This window comes from Felis catus, chromosome B3, assembly GCF_018350175.1.
Source record: "Felis catus isolate Fca126 chromosome B3, F.catus_Fca126_mat1.0, whole genome shotgun sequence".
Lineage (NCBI taxonomy): Eukaryota > Metazoa > Chordata > Mammalia > Carnivora > Felidae > Felis > Felis catus.
The window spans coordinates 62,184,780-62,205,601 of NC_058373.1; the positions used below are offsets into that span (position 1 = coordinate 62,184,780).

General features: G+C 47.4%; 2 protein-coding genes across 3 annotated transcripts in view; one reads left to right on the forward strand and one right to left on the reverse strand.

Annotated features, from left to right (window-relative positions):
* PPP1R14D (protein phosphatase 1 regulatory inhibitor subunit 14D) overlaps positions 1-13,273 on the forward strand; it is a 25,311-nt gene extending 12,038 nt beyond the window's left edge. The window contains exons 3-6 of one of the 2 annotated variants that reach the window (XM_023255485.2): positions 822-1,100; positions 12,435-12,518; positions 12,709-12,741; positions 12,950-13,273. In XM_023255485.2, coding sequence (XP_023111253.2) covers positions 846-1,100; positions 12,435-12,518; positions 12,709-12,741; positions 12,950-13,015 — 438 coding nt within the window. In that variant the 5' untranslated portion in view covers positions 822-845 and the 3' untranslated portion in view covers positions 13,016-13,273. Of the gene's footprint in view, positions 1-821; positions 1,101-12,434; positions 12,742-12,949 lie in introns of both variants that reach the window. The other variant, XM_023255484.2, reaches the window with a different exon arrangement.
* A 902-nt stretch (positions 13,274-14,175) lies between these two features.
* Positions 14,176-20,680, reverse strand: ZFYVE19 (zinc finger FYVE-type containing 19). Its single transcript, XM_019832663.3, has 11 exons — positions 20,527-20,680; positions 19,149-19,270; positions 18,929-18,982; positions 18,428-18,546; positions 18,183-18,328; positions 17,745-17,853; positions 15,836-16,045; positions 15,314-15,393; positions 14,894-14,992; positions 14,656-14,786; positions 14,176-14,571 (listed from the first exon to the last, which is right to left on the reverse strand). Exons 1-11 carry the CDS (start codon positions 20,578-20,580, stop codon positions 14,493-14,495), a joined length of 1,203 nt encoding a protein of 400 aa, XP_019688222.2. The 5' UTR covers positions 20,581-20,680; the 3' UTR covers positions 14,176-14,492.
* Positions 20,681-20,822: the final 142 nt, after the last annotated feature.

Consider the following 20,822-nt stretch of genomic DNA (forward strand, 5'->3'; position numbering starts at 1 on the left):
CACCTGGAGGAGGTAGGTCTTTGGGTTTCCTCTGTGTCAGGAAGGACTTGAGTCAGGGGAGGGTCATGTGATGAAAATATGGCTTCCTAAGCAGTTGCCTCTGGGGAACGGGCATGGGAGAGAAGCTTGATAAATTTACCTTTGCAAGCACAGGGCCAGGCTGACAGAGGAGCACCTCTTCCCCTACATATTTCATAATGCAGCTCGCATTCAGACACACCCAGACACAAGAGGGTACTGACCCTAAGAGGGCCAGAAATAACCATCCCTCGTAACTATCTGCGGTGAGACTCTGCCCCTACCCGTGCCATACTCTGAGCAGGACCTCCTACCTCCCTGGGACCCTGCTTCTGCAGGATCCATCTGACTCCAGCTCCTCAGGGCCCAGGTGGATCTAGTCCCAGGAAGATGAGATGCTGAGTGCTCTCTGGTGAGTGTGATTCGGGTCCTGTTCCAGAACTGGCCATAGAGCACTGAATCAGAGCCCTGCACCCCTCAGGACCCAAGGATCCCTTCTTCCTCCTGAGGATTGGCACCCTCTTGACCTTTGCTTATCTGAAATTTATATCACTTTGGGCTACGGCAGCTGCACAAGAGGAGGGCTGGGGCACAGCTCGGGAGTGCCACTCACTGGCAGCTAAGAGCCAGAAGATTGGCATTCCCAGCACCAGAGAAAGTCCTGTTGATCTTTGACCCTCCGCCCCTCCCGGAGACTTGGCCCTCCCTCCTCTTCCTTCCTTTCTTCCCTGCTGGCCTCTCCCTCTGTTCTCCGTCTCCTCACTTCCCTGACACCCTTGCTCTGACTGGCCGTTTTTCCCCAGGTTGTTGCTCACGCCAATCCTTCCATGCTGTCTTCAAGCCCTACTTCCTGCACATCTCCCAGCCCTGATGGGGAGAACCCAAGTAAGAAGGTCCAGTGGACTTCTGGGAGGAGGAGGACGTCATCCACGGACTCAGAGTCAAAGTCCCACCCCGACTTCTCCAAAGTACCCAGGTCCCGGAGACCCAGCCGGCTGACGGTGAAGTATGACCGGGGGCAGCTCCAGCGCTGGCTGGAGATGGAGCTGTGGGTGGACGCACAGATTCAGGAGCTCTTCCAGGTGAGTGCTACCAGCAGGGTGGGAGGCCACCAGGGGCCTGGGAGAGAGCCTGCTGGGAGACCTCAGGAGGAGCCGGAGGGCCAATGTGAGAGAAAGCTGCTCCCAACAAGTGAACGTGGATTTGCAGTCCAGAAACCTGCCTGCCTCTGGTCTGGGCTCTACCTCTAACTCTCTTCAAAATCTGAGCCAGGTCTTTTCACATCCCTGAGACTTAGTTTCCTAATCCACAAGATGAGCCTATCAACGCCTGTCATAGCTCCTTTGTAGGACTTTTGTGAAGCTCAAATGAGATACAAGAGCGATTTTTATTTACTTCATGTCTTGACTTACTCTCATCCTGAACACACATACGTGTCAAGGGCTACATTGTCCAGGACTATAGCTATGTGTAGCTATTTGCCTTTCAATTAATAAAAATTAAATAAAATTAAAGGTTCATTTCCTCAGTCACACTAGCCACATTTCAAGTGCCCAGTAGCCCCACGTGGCTCATGGTTACCACCTGTCAGCACACATATAGAACATTTCCATCCTCTCAGAACAGACAGCAATGGACTAGAATAAGTCCTTGGCCCTGGCTCTGATGGACTCCCCTCAACTCCACCCTGTGAAAAGGATGGCTTTCTGCCCCTTGTCATGAGAAGTGGCACCTTCCTCCTGAGATAACTAAAAATCGGGATCCTAGAGTAGTCACAACTGCTGCTTCAGCAACAAGGGTAGCATTCTGAACACTTAACTCTGTGTTAGGCACTGCACCCAGCACTTGGCATGTGTTACTCCATTCGGCCCTCCCCACAACCCCCTTCGGTAGCTATGTTTTTACCTCGAAGGAAATGGAAGCCTAAAGATGTTGAGTAACAAGTCCAAGGTCATACAACTAGGAAACCAGGAGACCAGGAGCTGCAGCTGGAGCTCTGCCTGCAGAGCCTGGGCGCTTACTCGGGCAGCTTAGTGGTTCTCCAGCCCTGAAGTACTTCAGAAAAAACCGGATGACCTGACTGTGCCTCACCTGATTTTAAATCTAGGGTGGGCTCCAGGCACTGGTCTTTTAATAAGCCCCACAGTTAATTCTAGCATGTGGCTGGCTGAGAACCACTGCACCAAGCCAGAGGCCAGGAGTCTTGTCCACATACCATGGTCCTTTCTTCTTCTGCTTCTTGACTCAGCTCCTATCTTTTGTTTCTGGGGAGGCAAGGGGCTTGTCATTCTTCCGGGTAAGGGCTGTGTCAGTGGCCCTGTGATTGGGGGTGGAGGAGAATGATGCATGTGGCCCAGGCTGTCTTGTGAAGCTCACTGGGTCATGTATCAGTTTGGCCCAGGTGTCGACCACGTCCCCTGCGGCATTCTGGACTCACTTGTTCAGTGTAGGGAGATGCCCTGGAACTGTGAGCAGGAGAGGCACGTGTTCTTGGCCTGCTCTGCCCTTGGAGAACACCTCTACTGCCCTTCTATCCTGCTGGCACCCTCCCTCTCTGGAACAGTTTCACTTTCAGATTGTGGTACACTTGCACAAAAAGTCTCATATTTCAGACACCTCAAAGCAAATTTTTCCAGGCACTGGAGAAAGACACTAGACAAAGAACCTGCTTTTGTAAGATCAGTGCAGGGGGGAAAGCTGTACAATAATGAGCTCATCACATTTGAAAGCAGGATACGTGGGAGGGAGGACCACTCCCAGGCAATGACCGAAATAAAATACCTGGCCTGCAGTTGCCATGACAATTGTCCAAAGGTGCCAGGTGGCAGTTCCTCTCACAATCCCAGCACTTTTCAGCAGGAAGCATCCAAGGGCCTGGGGAAGCCCCAGGTGGCTGGTCATCTTAGGCAGAGATGGAGGCAACAGTGTTCAGGCTTACCTTGCCTGACTTCTACCCATATAGAGTCTGTCTCCACCCACCAGGCTCTCCTTGACATGCCCACCTTGGATAGAACTGCTGGGAATTATTCCAGGGATGCATCACTACTTGTTTAGTTTGGTTTAATGGGTTCCAACCTTACCTTGTTGGAGGGCCCTGTCTCATCTCACTGGGTATGCACCAGCTCTGTTGTCGTCAGAGGAACCAAGTCTGGGTTCAACAAAACAGACTTGGGGCCCTAGAGCTCCTATTGTCCAGAGGTGGAGTGTGGATTTGGCTTCTAAGGAAGGATGTAAACACTCATGAGTTTGTTCTATTTTAAGGAGACTCTTGGGGGACCTGGGTGGCTCAGTTGGTTACGGACTTTGGCTCAGGTCATGATCTTGCAGTTTGTGGGTTCAAGCCCCATGTTGGGCTCTGTGCTGACATCTAGGGGCCTAGACCCTGCTTCAAATTCTGTGTCGTCCTCTTTCTCTGCTCCTCCCCCCCTCCCCGCTTTCTCTGAAAAATAAATAAACATTAAAAAAATTTAAGGAGACTTGCCCAACAATATGCCCCCCCCCAGATCCCACCCAGGATTCCATGTCTCTTTTACGACAAGACTTCTTAAAAGTTTGTCCACACTCACATCCTTTCTTTAAAATGTTTATTTATTTATTTTGAGAGAGAGGGAGAGAAAGTGAGCACACAAGCCTGGAAGGGGCAGAGAGGGAGAGAGAGAGAATCCCAAGTGGGCTTCGTGCTGTCAGCACAGAGCCAGACTTGGGGCTTGGACTCAGAAACTGTGAGATCATGGCCTGAGCCGAGATCAAGAGTCAGATGCCTAACTAACTGAGCCACCCATGTGCCCCCACACTCACATCCTTTACTTACCTTTCCCCTTCCTTTCACTATTCAAACCACTGAAACCTGGCTTCTGTTTCCACCATTCTATTGGGAGCTCTTGCCAGGGTCACCAATCACTGCCTGGGGGCCAAATCTAATGTACACATCAGCAGGGGATACTGTTGACCACTCTAGAGTTTTGAAACATTCTTCCCCACACCCCCTCCAAAAAGAAACATTCCTTCCCTATAGCTTCTATGACACTATCTTTTCCTGGTGGTAACTGGCATTTTGATGCAGGCAGCCCTTCTGATTTGGTGACATTTTAAGAAACAATCTGTTAGATTTCCAACTTTAAAAAAGTATTGCTAACAAATACGTGAAACAAACACTTGTTAGCTCATCCCTGAGACTTACTTCATTGCTGGTTCCCATGGCAGAGAGATCAGGAGTACGGGGATGGAACATGGAGTGAAAGTGAGAAAGGAGTCAGATCAGGCAGCATCTGGCAGGAAACCACTTCGTGCAATATCGACTCACAGTTTTACCATATTTGTTCATCTCAGCAGGGGTTGTTTGATATATCCACTCATTTCTGAGAATTCAAAAAATACTTTAAGGAAAGAATATTTGGATTATGATATCAGCCCATATTCTCAGCTCTGGACTGCAATCGTAATCTGACTCTCAGTAATATATACATATCTTATATCCAAAATACGTGTAGTTAATATCATAAGTGATATGAAAAGGTTTTGGGGAGTCAGACTAATACTTTTTTTAGAGGTAGAATTTTAATAGTTGGAGTGCAGCTTTACTATTCTGCCCCACTCTCCACCTTCTGGAATTCCAAATGCACATGTGTTAGACCACTTGATATCATACCAAGATCACCAAGACTCTTTTGTCTTCTTCCTCCCTGCCCCCCCCCCAGGTTTTTTTCTTTCTGTGTTTCATTTTGGCTAGTTTCTGTCTCTGTATCTTCAAGTTCAACTGATCTGTACTTTGGCAACGTCAAATATGCCATTACCTCCATTCATCCAGTAAGTTTTTCATTGAAAATACTGTCTTTTTCATCTCTGGATGCTCCACATTTGTTTTTTTTTTTTCTCATAGATTTCATTTTTCTCATTAGTATGTTCATGGTTTCTTCATCTGCTAATTCTGTCATGTGTGTGTGTCTACTTCTATTAACTGATATTTCTCCTGGTTATAGGTCATATTTCCTGCTTCTGGTATGACTAGTGATTTTTTTAAATGGATACTGGACATTTTATGAGTTTCATGTTACTGACTGACTGGATTTTTTTTTCTTCCTTTAAAGCATTGGGCCTTGTTTTAATAGGCAGTTTAGTTACTTGTGGCTCAGTTTGATCCTTCTGAAGCATATTTTTAAGCTACATTGAGTCTAGAGTATCCTTTAATCTAGAGAATAATTTAACCCCTAGTCAAGTATGGCCCTTCTGAGGTCTCTACTGAATGCCTAAATGATCAATGATGACTGTCCACTCTGACTGGATGGAACTTGATTTGTCTCCCAGTCCTGTGTGAGGTCTGGGAACTGTTCATCTCTGTGCCTTTGGTGCCTCATAGTACCTGGGCTTGTGAGGCTTTATCCTATGAATGTGCATCTTGTGTTCAGCAAAGACTCAAGAGAACCTTTATGCAGATTTCTGGAGGTCTCTTTTCATAATGTCCTCCTCTCCAGAACTTTGTCTAGCAACTCCCAGCCACCTCAACCCTGAACTCTGATCTCTGTCCTATCAATTTCGCAAGACCACTGTGCTCTCCTTGGGACCTCCCTCTCTGCTCTGTGGTCTGGAAATTGCCTCTAGGAAGAAATACAGGGCAATTACAGAGTTTGTCTCATCTGTTTCCCTTCTCTCTTAGGTAGTCCTGAGCAACCTTTGTCCAATGATTGAAAACATTGTTCATATATATTCTAGTTTTCTAGTTACTTTAAAAAAAAATGTTTATTCTTGACACAGAGAGACAACACAAGTCGGGGAGGGGCAGAGAGAGGAAGACAGAATCCCAAGTAGGCTCAGTGCTGTCAGCACAGAGCCCATTGTGGGACTTGAACCCACGACTATGAGATCACAACCTGAGCGGAAACCAAGAGCCAGACGCTTAACAACTGAGCCACCCAGGCACCCCTAGTTTTCTGGTTACTTATTTTGGGAGAATAAATTCAGTCCCTGTTACTAAGAATAAATATCTGGTTAACTCCCACTCAGCCTTCAGTTCTCAGATTAGAGGTCACTTCCTCCAGCAAGCCTTCTTAAATCCCAGGCTTGGTTATGTTCCCTTTCCATTGTGTTCTCAAAGTATCTCATCAGAGTGCTTATCGCTCTGTATTATAACTGCCATTTCACTTGTCTATATCCTTCAGGAGACTATAAGCTTTTCAAGGGCAGGGTTATGTCTGTCTGTCTTGCTGTTATGGCCCCAGCACTTATCACAATACTTGGTGCATAGCATGCCCTCAACAAATATGCATTAAATGAACGAAGAATGAACCAGATGAGCTAGAAACCAAGCAAGCAAAAAGGAAAGCCTAGAGCTTAGGGTGAAAGAGCTAACTTAGAACCCTAGCATTATTTATTTTTTAAAAGGCATGGAGGGGTACCTGGGTGGCTCAGTCAGTTGAGCATCCGACTCTTGATTTCGGCTCAGGTCATGATCTCATGGTTTGTGAGATGGAGCCCCACATTGGGCTCTGCACTGAGCACCGGGCCTACTTTGGGTTCTTTCTCTCTCTCTCTCTCTCTCTCTGCCCCTTCCCCATTCATGGTCTCTCTCTCTCTCTCTCTGTCTCTCGAAATAAATAAATAAACATTAAAAAAATAAATAATAGGGGCACCTGGGTGGCTCAGTCGGTTAAGCGGCCGACTTCGGCTCAGGTCATGATCTCGTGGTCCGTGAGTTTGAGCCCCGCGTCGGGCTCTGTGCTGACAGCTCAGAGCCTGGAGCCTGTTTCGGATTCTGTGTCTCCCTCTCTCTGACCCTCCCCTGTTCATGCTCTGTCTCTCTCTGTCTCAAAAATAAATAAACGTTAAAAATTTTTTTTTAAATAAGAAAATAAAACGTTAAAAAAAATTTTTTTAAATAAATAATAAATAAAAAGGCATGGGAGGACTAAAACTGTTAACAGTGGTTACCTGTTGGCAGTTGGAGGAAGGAGAGGGCAGGTGAGGCTTCTTTTTCCTTTTTCTTAACCTAAAAAAATATATATATCAACTTTATTGAGGTATAACTGACAGAGAATAAAATTCGAAGTGTACATTGGGATGCCCTTTTTCATATGTAACCACTACTACCCCAATCAAGATATGGAACACTTCCATCATCTAAAAAGTCCCGCAAATGGGACGCCTGGGTGGCTCAGTCGGTTGAGCGTCCGACTTCAGCTCAGGTCATGATCTCACAACTCGTGAGTTCGAGCCCCGCGTCGGGCCCTGTGCTGACAGCCTGGAGCCTGCTTCGGATTCCGTGTCTCCCTCTCTCTCTGCCCCTAACCCGTTCGCATTCTGTCTCTGTCTCTCTCAAAAAAAATAAAAAATAGACATTAAAAAAAATTTTTTTAATAAAAAAAAAAGTCCCGCAAATAATGTTAAACAAATTATACAGCTTAAATACTTATTATATATGTATCTAGTTGTCTTCTTGACTGCCTCTAATATGTGGGCTCTTTGAGGACAAGATTTTTGTTTTGTTCACTGAAGCTCCCAAGTTCATAGTGCCAGGTTAATAACAGTAGTCACTGAACATGTATTTGTTGAGTAAATAGATCTTGAAATATTAAATAATCAGGGGCGCCTGGGTGGCTCAATCGGTTGAGTGTCCAACTCTCATTTTTGGCTTACATCATGATCTCACAGCTTGTGGGCTTGAGCCCTGCATCAGGCTCTGCACTAACAGCATGGAGCCTGCTTGGAATTCTGTCTCTCTTCTCCTCTCTCTGTCTCTTCCCTGCTTGCTCTCTTTCTGTCTCTCTCTCTGTCTCTGTCTCTCTCTTTCTCAAAAATCAATAAATAAACAACGTCAAAAAGGATTAAATAATCAAAAGGAAAAGGTGAAATTATCAAACCTCTAGAAAATGTAAAGGTGAATATCAAATATTTATTCAAATCCATATGAGAAGAACTTGCTAAGCATTAGAAGAAGGAGAAGGAGAAGAAATGGCAAAACCCAAACTGAAGGGGTGCCTGGGTGGCTCAGTTGGTTAAGTGTCCCACTCTTGACTTCAGGTAAGGTCATGATCCCAGGGTCATGGGATCAAGCTCCACCTTGGACTCCATGCTAAGTGTGGAGCCTGCTTGAGATTCTCTCTCTCGCTCTGCCCCTCTTTCCTGCTTGCATTCTCTCTAAAATAAAATTAAAAAAAAAATTAAACCCCCAAACTGGAAAAGACGATTAGTTACATTTAGCTATATATAAACATTTAGCTATATGTAAACACATATATTTCCCCAACCCCTTCCTCACACACAAATTTCCATCATATGTAGAATGAACGTCAGGGCTAATCTAGTTTAAAAAAAAAAAAAGACTTCTTAAATCAGTAAGAAAAAACTGAACCCAGTAAAAAAAATGAATGAGGCAGCAGTTGAAGTGTATTCTGGTGACCCTGGGGGTTTCCAAGACCCTTTCAGAGGGTTCCTGGTTATGTTCATAGTAATATTGAGATGTCATTTGCCTTTTTCACTGTGTTGACGTTTGTACTGATGATGCAAAAACAATGGTGACTCTCAGTGTGAATCAAGAAAGTGGCACCACGGGCACCTGGATGTCTCAGTTGGTGGAGCATGCAACTCTTGGTCTTGGGGTCATGAATTCAAGCCCCATGTTGGGTGTAGAGAGTAATAAACAAACAAACAAACAGACTTTAAAAAAAAAGTGGCACCAACCTGTGCTAGGAGTCATGTTCTTTATCACCATGCCACTTTCACTTAAGAAAGTCCTGTTGGGGGGCGCCTGGGTGGCGCAGTCGGTTAAGCGTCCAACTTCAGCCAGGTCACGATCTCGCGGTCCGGGAGTTCGAGCCCCGCGTCAGGCTCTGGGCTGATGGCTCAGAGCCTGGAGCCTGTTTCCGATTCTGTGTCTCCCTCTCTCTCTGCCCCTCCCCCGTTCATGCTCTGTCTCTCTCTGTCCCAAAAATAAATAAACGTTGAAAAAAAAAATTTATAAAAAAAAGAAAGTCCTGTTGGGATGAGCACTGGGTGTTGTATGGAAACCAATCTGACAATAAATTTCATATTAAAAAAAAAGTCCTTGATAAAGCAGTAAAAAATCACAAGTTTATTAAACCTTGGCCATTGAGTTCACATCTCTCTCTCTCTCTCTTTAATATTTATTTATTTTTGAGGGAGAGAGACAGACCATGAGCAAGGAAGGGGCAGAGAGATGGAGAAACAGAATCCAAAGTAGGATCCAGGCTCTGTCTGAGCTGTCACCACAGAGACTGACACGGGGCTCTAACTCACAAGCCGTAAGATCATGACCTTAGCTGAACTCAGACACCTAACCAACTAAGCCACCCAGGCACCCCACATCTCTTTTTTTTAATAGACTTATTAAAATAGACATAAAATAAATATGTTTATTTATTTTTGAGAGAGAGAGACAGAGTGTGAAGGGGGAGAGAGGGAAACATAGAATCTGAAGCAAGCTCAGGCTCTGAGCTGTCAGCACAGAGCCCAATGCAGGGCTAGAAGTCATGAACTGCGGGATCACGACCTGAGCTGAAGTCAAGACGCTTAATTGACTGAACCACCCAGGTGCCCCTAGACTTAATTTTTAAAGCAGTTTTAGGTTCACAGGAAGACTGAACAGAGAGTTCTCATGTTCCCCCTTTCCCCACGCATGCATAGCCTCCCCCATTATCATTCCCCAACTAGAGCAGTGCAATGTTATGGTTGATGAGCCTACATTGACACATTATAATGACCCAAAGTCCATAGCTTGTATTAGGGTTCATTCTTGGTATTGTACATTCTAAGGGTTTGGGCAAATGTGTAATGACATGTACCCACTATTATAGTATCATACAGAGTATTTTCTCTGTCCTAAAAGTCTTCTGTGCTCCACCTATATATCCCACTTTCCCCATTATTCCAACTGATCTTTTTACTGTCTCCATAGTTTTGCATTTCCCAGAATGTTGTATAGTTGGAATCATACGATATGTTTGGCCAAATTCAGATTGGCTTCTTTCACTTATTCCATGTGTTTGCAGTTCATTTAGTCTTTTCATGGCTTGAAGCTCATTTCTTTTAGTGCTGAATAATAATTCCATCGGCTGGGTGTGCTGTTGATTTATCCATTTACCTATTGAAGGATGTATTGGTTGCTTTCAAATTTTGGCAGTTATGAATAAATTTGCTATAAACATCTTTATGCAGGTTTTTATATGGATATGTTTCCAGCTCACTTGGGTAAATACTAAGGAGCTTGATCACTGGATCATATGGTCAAAGTGTGTTTAGTTTTGTAAGAAACTGCCAAAATGTCTTCCCAAGTGGCTGTACTATTTAGCATTCTTACCAGCAATGAATGAAGGTTCCCCTTGTTCCACATCCTCATCAGCATTGTGTTGTCAGCATTTTGGATTTTTTGCCAATTTGATAGGTATGTAGTGTATCTCACTGTTGTCTTAATTTGCAATTTCCTACTCACATATTATGTTGAACATCTCATATCCTATTTGCCATTTGCATATATTCTTTGGTGAGGTATCTGTTCATATTTTTTCTGATTTTTCAGTTGGGTTGTTCCTTTCTTACTTTTGAGTTTCAAGAGTTCTTTGTCTATTTTGGACAATAGTCCTTTATCAGATACACCCTTTGCAAATATTTTCTCCCAGTCTATAGCTTGTCTTCTCATTCCCTTGAGCTTCCTTCATTTTCAATTTTATAAACTCTGTATTGTTTAAATTATTTCACTGACTATAATAACTTTTGTTTTTTTAAGTTTATTTATTTTGAGAGAGAGAGCACACATGCATGTGTCAGCAGGGGAGGGGCAGAGAGAGGGAGAGAGAATGCCAAGTAGGGCTCGAACCCATGAACCATGAGACCATGACCTGAGCTGAAATCAAGTGTCACACACTCAATCGACTGAGCCACCCAGGTGCCCCTGACTGTGATAACTCTTAAAGACAGCTTTATTAAGATATGATTCACATACCATACAATCACTTGCAGTGTATACTTCCAATAGTTTTAAGTATCTTTGGGGCTATTCAACCACAACTTAATTTTAGGACATTTTATCACCCCAGAAAGAAACCCTGTGCCAATTAGCAGTCACACCTCATTCCTTACCACCACCACTCCCAGCCCTAGGCAACCACTAATCTACTTTGTGTCTCTACGGATTTATCTATTCTGGACATTTCATACAAGTTGAATCATAATATGTGGCCTTTTGTAACTGGTTTCTTTCACTAGCATAATGTTTTCAAGGTTCATCCATGTTGTAGTCTGAATCAATGCTGTGTTCCTTTTATTGTTGAGCAATATTGTATAGCTACATTATATTTTATTTATCCATTCATCAGTTGATGGAGATATGTATTATTTTACCTTTTGGCTATTATGAATAATACTGCTATGAACATTCCTGCAAACTTTTGTGTCGACATGTTTTCATTTCTCTTGGGAGTAGACTTAGGAGTAGGATTGCTGGGTCAGGTGACAACTCTATACTTAACATTTTAAAGAACTGCCCGGGAGCCTGGGTGGCTCAGTTGGTTGAATATCCGACTCTTGATTTCGACTCAGGTCATGATCTCACAGTTGTGGGTGTGAACCCTGCTTGATTTTCTAGCTCCTTGGGGCGCCTGGGTGGCTCAGTTGGTTGAGCATCCGACTTCAGCTCAGGTTATGATTTTGCGGTCCATGGGTTCGAGCCCTATGTCGGGCTCTGTGCTGACAGCTCGGAGGCTGGAGCTTGCTTCGGATTCTGTGTCTCCCTCTCTCTCTGACCCTTCCCAGCTCATGCTCTGTCTCTCTTTCAAAAATTAAAAAAATAATTTTTTTAATTAAAAAAAAAAGATTTTCTAGCTCCTCTCCCTCTGCCCCTGCCTCTTTCTCTCAAAACAAACAAACAAACAAACAAACAAATAAAAAAGAACTGCAAAACTGTTTTCCAAAGCAGCTGTACCATTTTAGATCCTTACCAACAACATGCATACACCTTTGAAATTAAACAGGCACTCTTTTTATTTTTTATTTTTAAAAATGTTTATTTATGTTTGAGAGAGACAGCACGTGAGCACGGTAGGGGCAGAGGGAGATGGGGGGAGACAGAATCTGAAGCAGGCTCTAGGCTCTGAGCTATCGGCACAGAGCCCGATGTGGGGCTCAAACTCATGAGCCGTGAGATCATGACCTGAGCCGAAGTTGGATGCTCAACCGACTGAGCTACCCAGGTGTCCTGAACAGGCACTCTTTTTAAAGAACCCTAGCCCTGTTTCAGATAGAAGATAGTAGGTATTCAGTAAGTGTTGAATGGCAGAATGAACGTGTGGTCTGAGTGAGGAGACAGACTGAACATAGAAGTAGGGTAGGAGATGGGTGAGTCCGACAGTAACTTTCACTCCAGCACCAGCTAGCCAGGCCCCTCTGAGCCCCATGTGATTCCCAAACAGGGTCAACCAACTCCTCCTGAGCCTGAGATTGACCTGGAAGCTCTCATGGAACTATCCACAGAGGAACAGAAGACTCACTTGGAGGTAGAATGTGGGCCTGGGGTTGGGGAATGGAAGCTGAGCTTAGAGAGGGAGGAGCCCAGGAACTCAGGTTTTGCCTCCTTGAGTGGCATGGGGAGAACCAGTTCAGAGGAGAGGATTCCTGGGAAGCTGAGTGGAGGCTTGTGGGAAAGTTCTGTGGCTCAGGGACTCACTCTTTGCTCTTTTCCACCAGGCTCTTCTCCAAAACTGCCCCCGCCCCACAGAGGTAAGGGATACTCTGCTGCTGCTCTGGGGGTAAGCGGGACCTAGAGGGGAGGCAGCTAATGAAGAGGAGTATTTGAGAGGAAGGCTTAGCGCTAGGTCCTTCTCACCTTCCCCAGCTCTGGAGACATGGGGTCAGGGGAGATTAAGAAGGGCATTGTGGTGGGTGAGCGTGACCCCTTTCCTTGATCTCATCCCTGTTTCTCTTTCAGTCTTTTATCTCTGAGCTGCTCAGTCAACTCAAGAAACTCCGGAGACTCAGTCGGCCTCAGAAATAAGCCTTGGGAGACTACCTTCAGCAGCCTTAGCACTGCCAGGCCTGTCCTGAACCTCAGAATCCTGGGCTGAGAGGGAAATGGTCCCCTGGGACAAAGACAAGGAATGTGGAAGATGAGAAGGGACATTTGGATACCTCTTGTGTATGTGTAGCCACAGCTGGTTCCTGTTAGCTAGGCTTTCTGGAAGCCATTCATGGCTGTTGCCCGGTACTTTCCTTGGCAGCCAAGTGGATAAAACCTTTGGGAGCCCCAGCTGAATGGAGTGTGGAGCATATCTGTCCTGAGGGATAGGGGAGGGGAGGGTGAAGTGATATACCAGAAGGCTAGCATCCTGAGTCACCAGATCCATACTTCATTCACCCATCCATCTATCCATCCATCCATCTAGATAGGCCTTGAGAATTCAAAGGTGAAGATCACAGTTCTACTTTAGAGCTCATGATATACCAAGGCCCAGAGGCCAAGCAGAGGGCACCAGACTAGGACACACAGCATCCTGCATCACCAACAGGAGCCTAAGTGGCAAAGACTAGTTCTGAATCCCATAGGGGAGGTAATAGGGAAAACCTAGTTGGGTCTGCAGAAATCAGGGATAGCTAACCCTCCTCTCTTCCTAAATGATTCAGGAGGCATCAGGCTGAGAACTAACATGAGCTGGCTCCAGCCAGCAGCAGAAAGAGAAAAGGCAGGAGCTAAGTAAAGGCGTGTAAAGGGTACAGGTAGAGACTTCAGGAGTCAGCTCAGGAAGGTGTGGCTGGAAACAGACACTAGGTCTGAATGGCAGGCAGGTTGGGACAGGAGCCTGGAGAGGTGGCATCCTTTGGGAGTAAGACAGGAAGCAGGGCATGCATCCACTGTTTGTGCAAGCACTGTCTGAGTGCTAGGGAGGCTGAGGAATCTAAGATGGTGGGGCCTGCGGGCTACAATGGGTTGCCCAGAGCAGGACACATAGTTCAGATCAGTTGAGTGAATATCCATGCCTACTGCATATGAGGTTCCAGGGTGGATGGGACTGTTCCTCCTTGGAGAAGCCTGTAGGATAGCCCGACTTTTTTCCTCACTCCACAGGACTGGACTTCTAGTGGAGGTCTTGCTCTTGCCACCTCTCCAGGGGCCCAGGCTCAGAGCCCACAGGGTTCTAGAGGTAAGACATGCTGGGCTCAAGGAATCAGCATTCTTTATTAGATCCATTAAGTGCCAGGGGAGGGCCCTGGGCCCTTGAGCAAGTTCCAAGGCTCATCACCCTTAGGTTCAGTCTTGTCTTTTCCCCACCGTGTCTTACTCCCAGTCCACGCTTGGCTGTTGGAAGGCTCTGACTTCTACCTTTCCTCTGGCTCCCCCAGTTATCATCCTGAATGGAGAATCTTTCCTCCTTCCAGGGACACTGAGGCTCAGGAAGGGGCATGTCCATGAGCAATCTAGCCTGACTTGTGCACCAGCCTGCACGACTGCCCATGGGATTGCCTCCCTGGTTTCCTCAGTGTTCTCGGCCTATGTGCCGGGGGCAGTAGGCAGACGCCTGGTGCTCTTTAAGTTCAAAGGCATCGTGGCCTTCCCTGTGGAGCAAAGAGAGACAAGTCAGGGATCAGAGAGGACCTGCAATTTCTCCCAGCCACACAGAACATTCTATCTGCACTCACTGGAAGCAGCGGGCACAGTAGAGGTCTCCATCGCAGCCGGCGCAGCGCAGGGTGGCATCCTCATTGCAGATGCAGCACCAGGGGAGCTCCTCTTCCTCTGCCTCCTGCCTGGGGGCCTTGGCCTGAGCCTTCTAGGAGCAGAGAGGAGTGGGGGAAGGGAGGTGTGTAGGAACACTGCCGTAGGAGCAGTTGGCCAGGGAGGGAGGAAGGCGTGGCAGTGGCCTGGGGTTTTTCTCACCTGGGACTCTGCCCTACAGGACTGGGCCCGGGCTCTGAGAGCTGGCTCCACAGGGATGTTCAAGCCACTTGCCTCATCCAAGGCAGCTTCTTCAGTGAGCTGTGGACAGGGCGAAGAGGTTCAGCTTCCTGTTCCAGGCCTAGACTCTGCCCCCCTGCCCCACGAGTATTTCTGTGTTCTGTGGCCTTAGCTTCTCAACCCATCTCCCTTGATCTATTGCCTATGGCTGCTGATACCCCATCTCAAGGGGCCAGTAGGCAGGTCTGGGTCATAGGGACAGTGGAATGCCAGGTAGAACAGGAGCTGCAGAGTGGCCATTTAGTGAGAGAGTAGAGGCAGGGTGAACTGGGCCAAGTGGGTGGTGGGGCAGTGAGGCAGAGACAGGACAGGTGGTGGTCAGGTGGGTAAGGCAGGGCCCACCTGCTGCAGGACTCTCTGGATGGCTGTCTCCTCATCCTCATCATCATCACTGTCTGGGAGGTGATAGTCCTGGAGGGTCACTTGAAAGGGAATGACAGGAGCAGAGGAGGAGGAGTGAGGTTGAGAGAGTTCTCTTGAGTAGCTGTAATTTTGCCCGCAGGAGCTGGTTTGCTTTCCACGGGCACTTCTTCCAGAGCTAGGCAGCCTCTGTTGTCAACAATCACATCAGATCCTGCCCCTCCCTCCCCCACCCTGGGGGACAGGAACAGAAGGATTTGCAGTCCCTGAAGGGACTGAGGGTCCCTGGGCCCCTGACGGCTGCTACTTATTCCGTATCTATTCCTTTGCCCCAGTACCTTCCTCATGGCTCTGGGCAGAGCTCAGTAGACCTCTGGACATAGCAATCCCAGCACCTGAATCAGTGTGCCAGGGAATATAGCCGTTTTGTAGAGCTTGGCCTGGGGTTGGGAGTGGAGGGCCTTCCCAATGGACAGAAGTGAGCTGCTGTTTCCCAGCCTCTACCTTTATCGGGGTCCTGTCCCCGCAGCATGGCCAGGCGCTTGGCGAGGGCCAGGATCCTCTCCTGCCTCGTGTTCTCCTCCCGCAGCTCGACTGCTGCCTCAGCCAGCAGCCTGCTCTTCTCCTCTTCCAGGGACCAGGTGGCCTGTCCCTTGGAATTAGTGCTCTGGCCCCCTGGGCCACCTTGGTTGAGGTCATTCTGGATAGGGAGAGCTGGAAGGAGTGATGCAGTTAGGAAGGCAGAGACATTCCAAGATCTCTGTGCCTCTTTCTCAACTTTCTTAAAAAAACATAAATTATCAGCTTTTTGTTCAGCATTAGCTCCTGTGGTTTATATTACAAATAAAATGAGCCTTTCCTACATTTTTCCAAATGTAAAATACTAGTAATCTTAGACATGCTTTTTTCAATTACATCTATCCCCACTCCTGATATTTTTACATGTTGCCCTTAGGGTAGGTGTCCCATGGTATGACCATCACTGCCCCAAAAGGTGAGGGTATAGGGAAGCTAAGCCTCAGCCAGTCTCTCTGCTTTACAGGCTGGAATTAATACTTCCAGGGAGCAGCACAGAGAGGACACGAGAGAAGCTAAGATCTTGTAAGGCACTAGGCAGGAAGAATTCTACCAGAGTGGCTGTGGCTCTGACATGGTCCCCTTTAGATAAGCATTTCAGACCAAGAGGTTCAAAATGAGACAGCTTTGGGTTCAAGTCCCAGCTCTGTCACTTAATACGTGTGACCTTGGTCAATTTCCTTAAGCTCACCAGGCCTCAGTTTCCTCATTTATAAAATATGGATAATAATAGTATGTATAAGATTACAGAGGGTATACAATGAGATTATGTCGCTGAAGCAGGGCTTCTCAGTCTTGGTTCTTTTGATATTTTGGTATTTTGATATTTTGGACAGGATAATTCTTTGTGGTAGGGGCTGCCCTGTGCAGTGTATGATGTTTAGCAGCATCCCTAGCCTCTGCTCACTAGATGCCAGTGGTACCTTCTAAGTTGTGAGAATCTGAGTCCGAGAGTCTCCAGACGTTGCCATATGGGCCCCGGATGGAAAAATCATCCCCAATTGAGAACCATTGCTCCGAAGCATCTGAACAGCACTGTCCAATAGCATTTTTAATGATAATGGAAGCGCTCCATATCATGGTCTGTATTTGTGTAAGACTATAGTTTAATAGCACTTGAAATGTGACTGGTACCACTGAGGAACTGAATTTTAAATTTCATTTTAATTAAATCTAAACAGCCACTTGCTCATCCTTATCATCATCATCATCATTGTAATGAACATTCACTGAACACTTACTATGAACCCGGCAGGGTCTTAATTGTTTATTAATCTAATTTACTTCTCGTAACTTCCCCGTGAGGTGGGTTCAATCATACCTCCATTTTACAGATGAGGAAAGTGAGACTTCGGTTAAGTAACTTTCCCAGGATCACATAGCTAGTTTAAGTGGTAGAATAAGAAATTGCTGTCTGGGAGCACCTGGGTGGCTCAGTCCATTGAACATCCAACTCTTGATTTCTATTCAGATCATGATCCCAGGGTCATGGGATTGAGCCCTGTGTTGGGCTCCAGGCTGAGTGTGGAGCCTGCTTAAGATTCTCTTTCTCTCTCTCTCTCTCCCCCTCAGCTGCTCTCCCCAACTCACGTGCTCTCTCTCTCTCTCAAATTAAAAAAAAAAAATTAGAAATAGCTGTCTGATTCTAAAGCCTACACACTTATCCACTAGTAAAACACTGGCTCCTGTTGGGGTAAACCCATCTAAAGCTTATAATGTTGATTGTTCTCTGATTCATATTTGCATCCCAGAGGGTGGGCAGCAGAGACCTTCCTACTTGGGGAAAGAGCCGGGTGGGGGGGGGCAGGTCCCTGGGGGATCCAGGTGGAGAAGTTACCTGGGTCTCCTCGTTCCCAGTTCTCATCAATAGCCACCTCTGCTGCCAGCTGTGTCAGCAGATCCTGCGCCTGCTGGGCTTGGGTCCTTGTGTCTGGTGGCTGATGTGCCTGTTCACAGGAGGGAACTTCAGTGAGGAGTAGGGTAGAGGGGAAGCAACACCGTAAGGCTCAGCGAAGTCTAGGTTATGGGTGGATGCTGAAGGGTTTCCAAAGCTCTTGGAAAGGAGACTGACTAATCCAGGGCTCACATAATCGAGTAGATCTGGCCACTCTTTCCTGCCCCACCCCATCCTGCTGCTTGTCCCTGGATCCTTGGCCTGGCAGCAGGCCTGAGAATCAAGAGGTGAGGGTGGGAGGTTTTGCCAACTCCTGCAAAGTACATAGGCATACATGTATCTAGGTCCTTGTCCTAGGACCCCTGACCCCTGAGCACTCACCACCTGGGAGGTCTGAGACGGCGGAACTCTGCCCTGCAGTGCAGCAAGCCGTGCCTCCATCTCTTGGGTGGAAGGGATGGAACCCTGGGTTTCCTTCCTCAGTGCAGCTAGCCTGGCTTCTATCTCTGCCTGTGAGGCCACTGACTCTGAAATTGGTATGGGAAAGCCTTGTAAGATCCAGAGGAATCCTAGTCCCAGGAAGTCTGGATGGTATGTTTTAGATCACCCTGTGTGCCCCCACTCACTGGGCTTGTTCTGCTGGCGGAGCCGTGCTAGGCGCTCAGCGATGACTTGGTCTTGTTGGGTTAGTCCCCGGCTGTGGGGAGTGCTGGGCTTCTGCTTGGCTTCCAAGGCTGCCACACGCCTGGCAGGGTATGAGATAAGGTTCTTGAAGAATGTAGAAGGGAGGGGTGAAGGCACCCACTCACCGTTTCCGATTCAAATCATTTCTAGGCATCCAGGGAGGCCTCCAATAGACAATAGTCTGTGGTTCTCATTCATATCCCTCTGTAGCCCAATCCAGCTGACCAAACAGAGGGTCTGGCTTAGAGGGCAAGATCTACCAAGAACCGTTTCTGGGGAGAGGCTGATGAGCTGCTTTCTGAGCCCAAGAAGGCAGTCAGGAGGCTGAGAGATATTCTCCTGACCCTGTGCTCATTTGATCTAGAGGCTGGGAAGAGAGTCCTACTCAATGGCTCCTTTGTCTTTTCCCCACCCCTATTTGTCTCTGTCCCTTTAGCACTTACTTCTTATAGTTCTGAGGTGGTGACCACTTGGAGGCATTGACAGGAGACGATCCTCTATAGAGAAGAAATCTGGTATCAGAAGTCCCCTTATCTGCCAGTCAGTACCTCTCCCCCAAGCACTTCCTGAGCTGACCTCTAGCCACAGAGCACAAAGCTGTGTGAGCTGGCCAGCTACCTGGTACCATGCTTGGCTAAACCCTTGCCCATGTCAGCTTCTCACCTGGTCAGGACTTCGTGGCACTCCTTGCAGACCTTCTGTTGGGTATTCCCAGTCCGGGGCACCACTGCACTGAAGCTAAGGCAGCCAGAACAGAAGGCCCGGCCACAATTCTTACAGCCGTACTATAAGAAACATGAAGTAGGGGGATCCATCTCTCACCCGCCCCTGCAGTCTCCTCCCTGGGACTCTCCAAGCACACACACAGAGAAGACACTGAAGTTTTGACCAGCTGCGGGGAGGAGGATGAGAAATGGGGCCCCTAGGGCCTGGGGAGAGAGAGGAGTGGAGGGCAAAGCAATTCCTCAGTCTCCAGTCTTTTATTCAAACCAAGTAGAGCTTTACGTAAAATTCCCATGCTTTCTATCCTGACTTCAATTCAATGGCACTGGGGTGTAGAAAACAAATAGGCAAAACCTCATGCTGCAGGTCATGGGCTCTTCAACAAAGGAGAACCAGAGAGAGTGCAGAGCCCCTGTCTCCTGTGCTCTAGTAGAGATGGAGGGTGGCTTGGCTTCAGGGATAACAATAGCCTCCATTTATTAAGCACTTACTGTGTGCCAGGCACTAAGCTCAGCATTTAACATTCGTCATGTGATTTAATCCTCACAATTTATACACACTACTCTACTTAATCCTGATGACCACCATTATTATTCCTATCTTAGATGGGGTCAGAGAGGTTACATGACTTGCCCAAACCAAGGTAATTCCATGAATAAGACTGCAGAGGTCAAATTTGAACCTTGACAACCCGGGTTCCAAAACCCAGGTTTCTAAGTGCTACACGGATCTGCCTCCATAGCTATTCATTCATCCAATCTGGTTCCTATCTCCTGGTCACAACTGATCAGAGGAAGCCTACAGTTTACCAGAAGAATTTGGGGCCTTGTGCAGAGGACAAAAGACTTTGCCACGGTGCCTTGGGAACAGGAGGAAGGGCGGTAATCTAACTCAAGAAACCTGGGAAGGGCAGGCTGCATGATGGTGAAGGTTTCAGAGCAAAGGACATGGTGTGATAGAGAGTGGTCACAGGGCATTAACCAAGACTGGGCTGCGGAGGAGCAAAGTGGAGGGAAGGAACCAGCTGTATCCTTCACTTAGTGGACAGAAAAGCCTACCTTTCTAGAAAAGATAGGAGCGTGCTGTATAGTTACAGGGCACTTTCACCTCCAGCACCTCTCTGGACCCTCATGCTAACCCCGAAAGCGAGGGAGAGTTAGCCCCATTTCACAGAAATGGAAACTGAAGTTCAGTGACTTCAACAAAACCAACACAGCTGGAAAGGGGTCGTAAAACCAAGTCTACGGACTTCAAGTCCAGGGCTTTTCCTCCACTCCGCGTCCTCCCTGACCTTCTAGCCCGCGGGGAGAAGACTCGCCTCCTTTTTGAAGAGGGTAAACTTGACAGCGCAGCCGTAGCACCTACTCTCCATTCTGGTGGCCGGCGCAGCGCCGCAAGGTCCACAGAGCTGAGATCACGCTTGCCGGGTCCCGGACACCCTCGGACCTTCACTAAGCCCCGCCCCCGCCCCCACCCCTACACCCTCCCGCGCTGGCTAGCTGCGGCCTCCGGCGGGAGAACCGCGATCGCCTACATCAACCGGGGAGCGGGAGCGGAAGGCGCGGGGGCTGCTGGGAGGCGTAGTTCATTCACTTGCTCGCTTCCCTCATAGAC

What these genes read in the sequence shown, in the direction of transcription:
- ZFYVE19 (XM_019832663.3), bottom strand. Translation starts at nt 20,580, where the DNA reads ATGGAGAGTAGGTGCTACGGCTGCGCTGTCAAGTTTACCCTCTTCAAA. An exon ending in TGCCACGAAGTCCTGACCAG is followed by an intron (nt 18,983 to 19,148) that starts GTGAGAAGCTGA and finishes TCTTCTCTATAG; the next exon opens with AGGATCGTCTCCTGTCAATG. An exon ending in TACTGTGCCCGCTGCTTCCA is followed by an intron (nt 14,572 to 14,655) that starts GTGAGTGCAGAT and finishes TTTGCTCCACAG; the next exon opens with GGAAGGCCACGATGCCTTTG.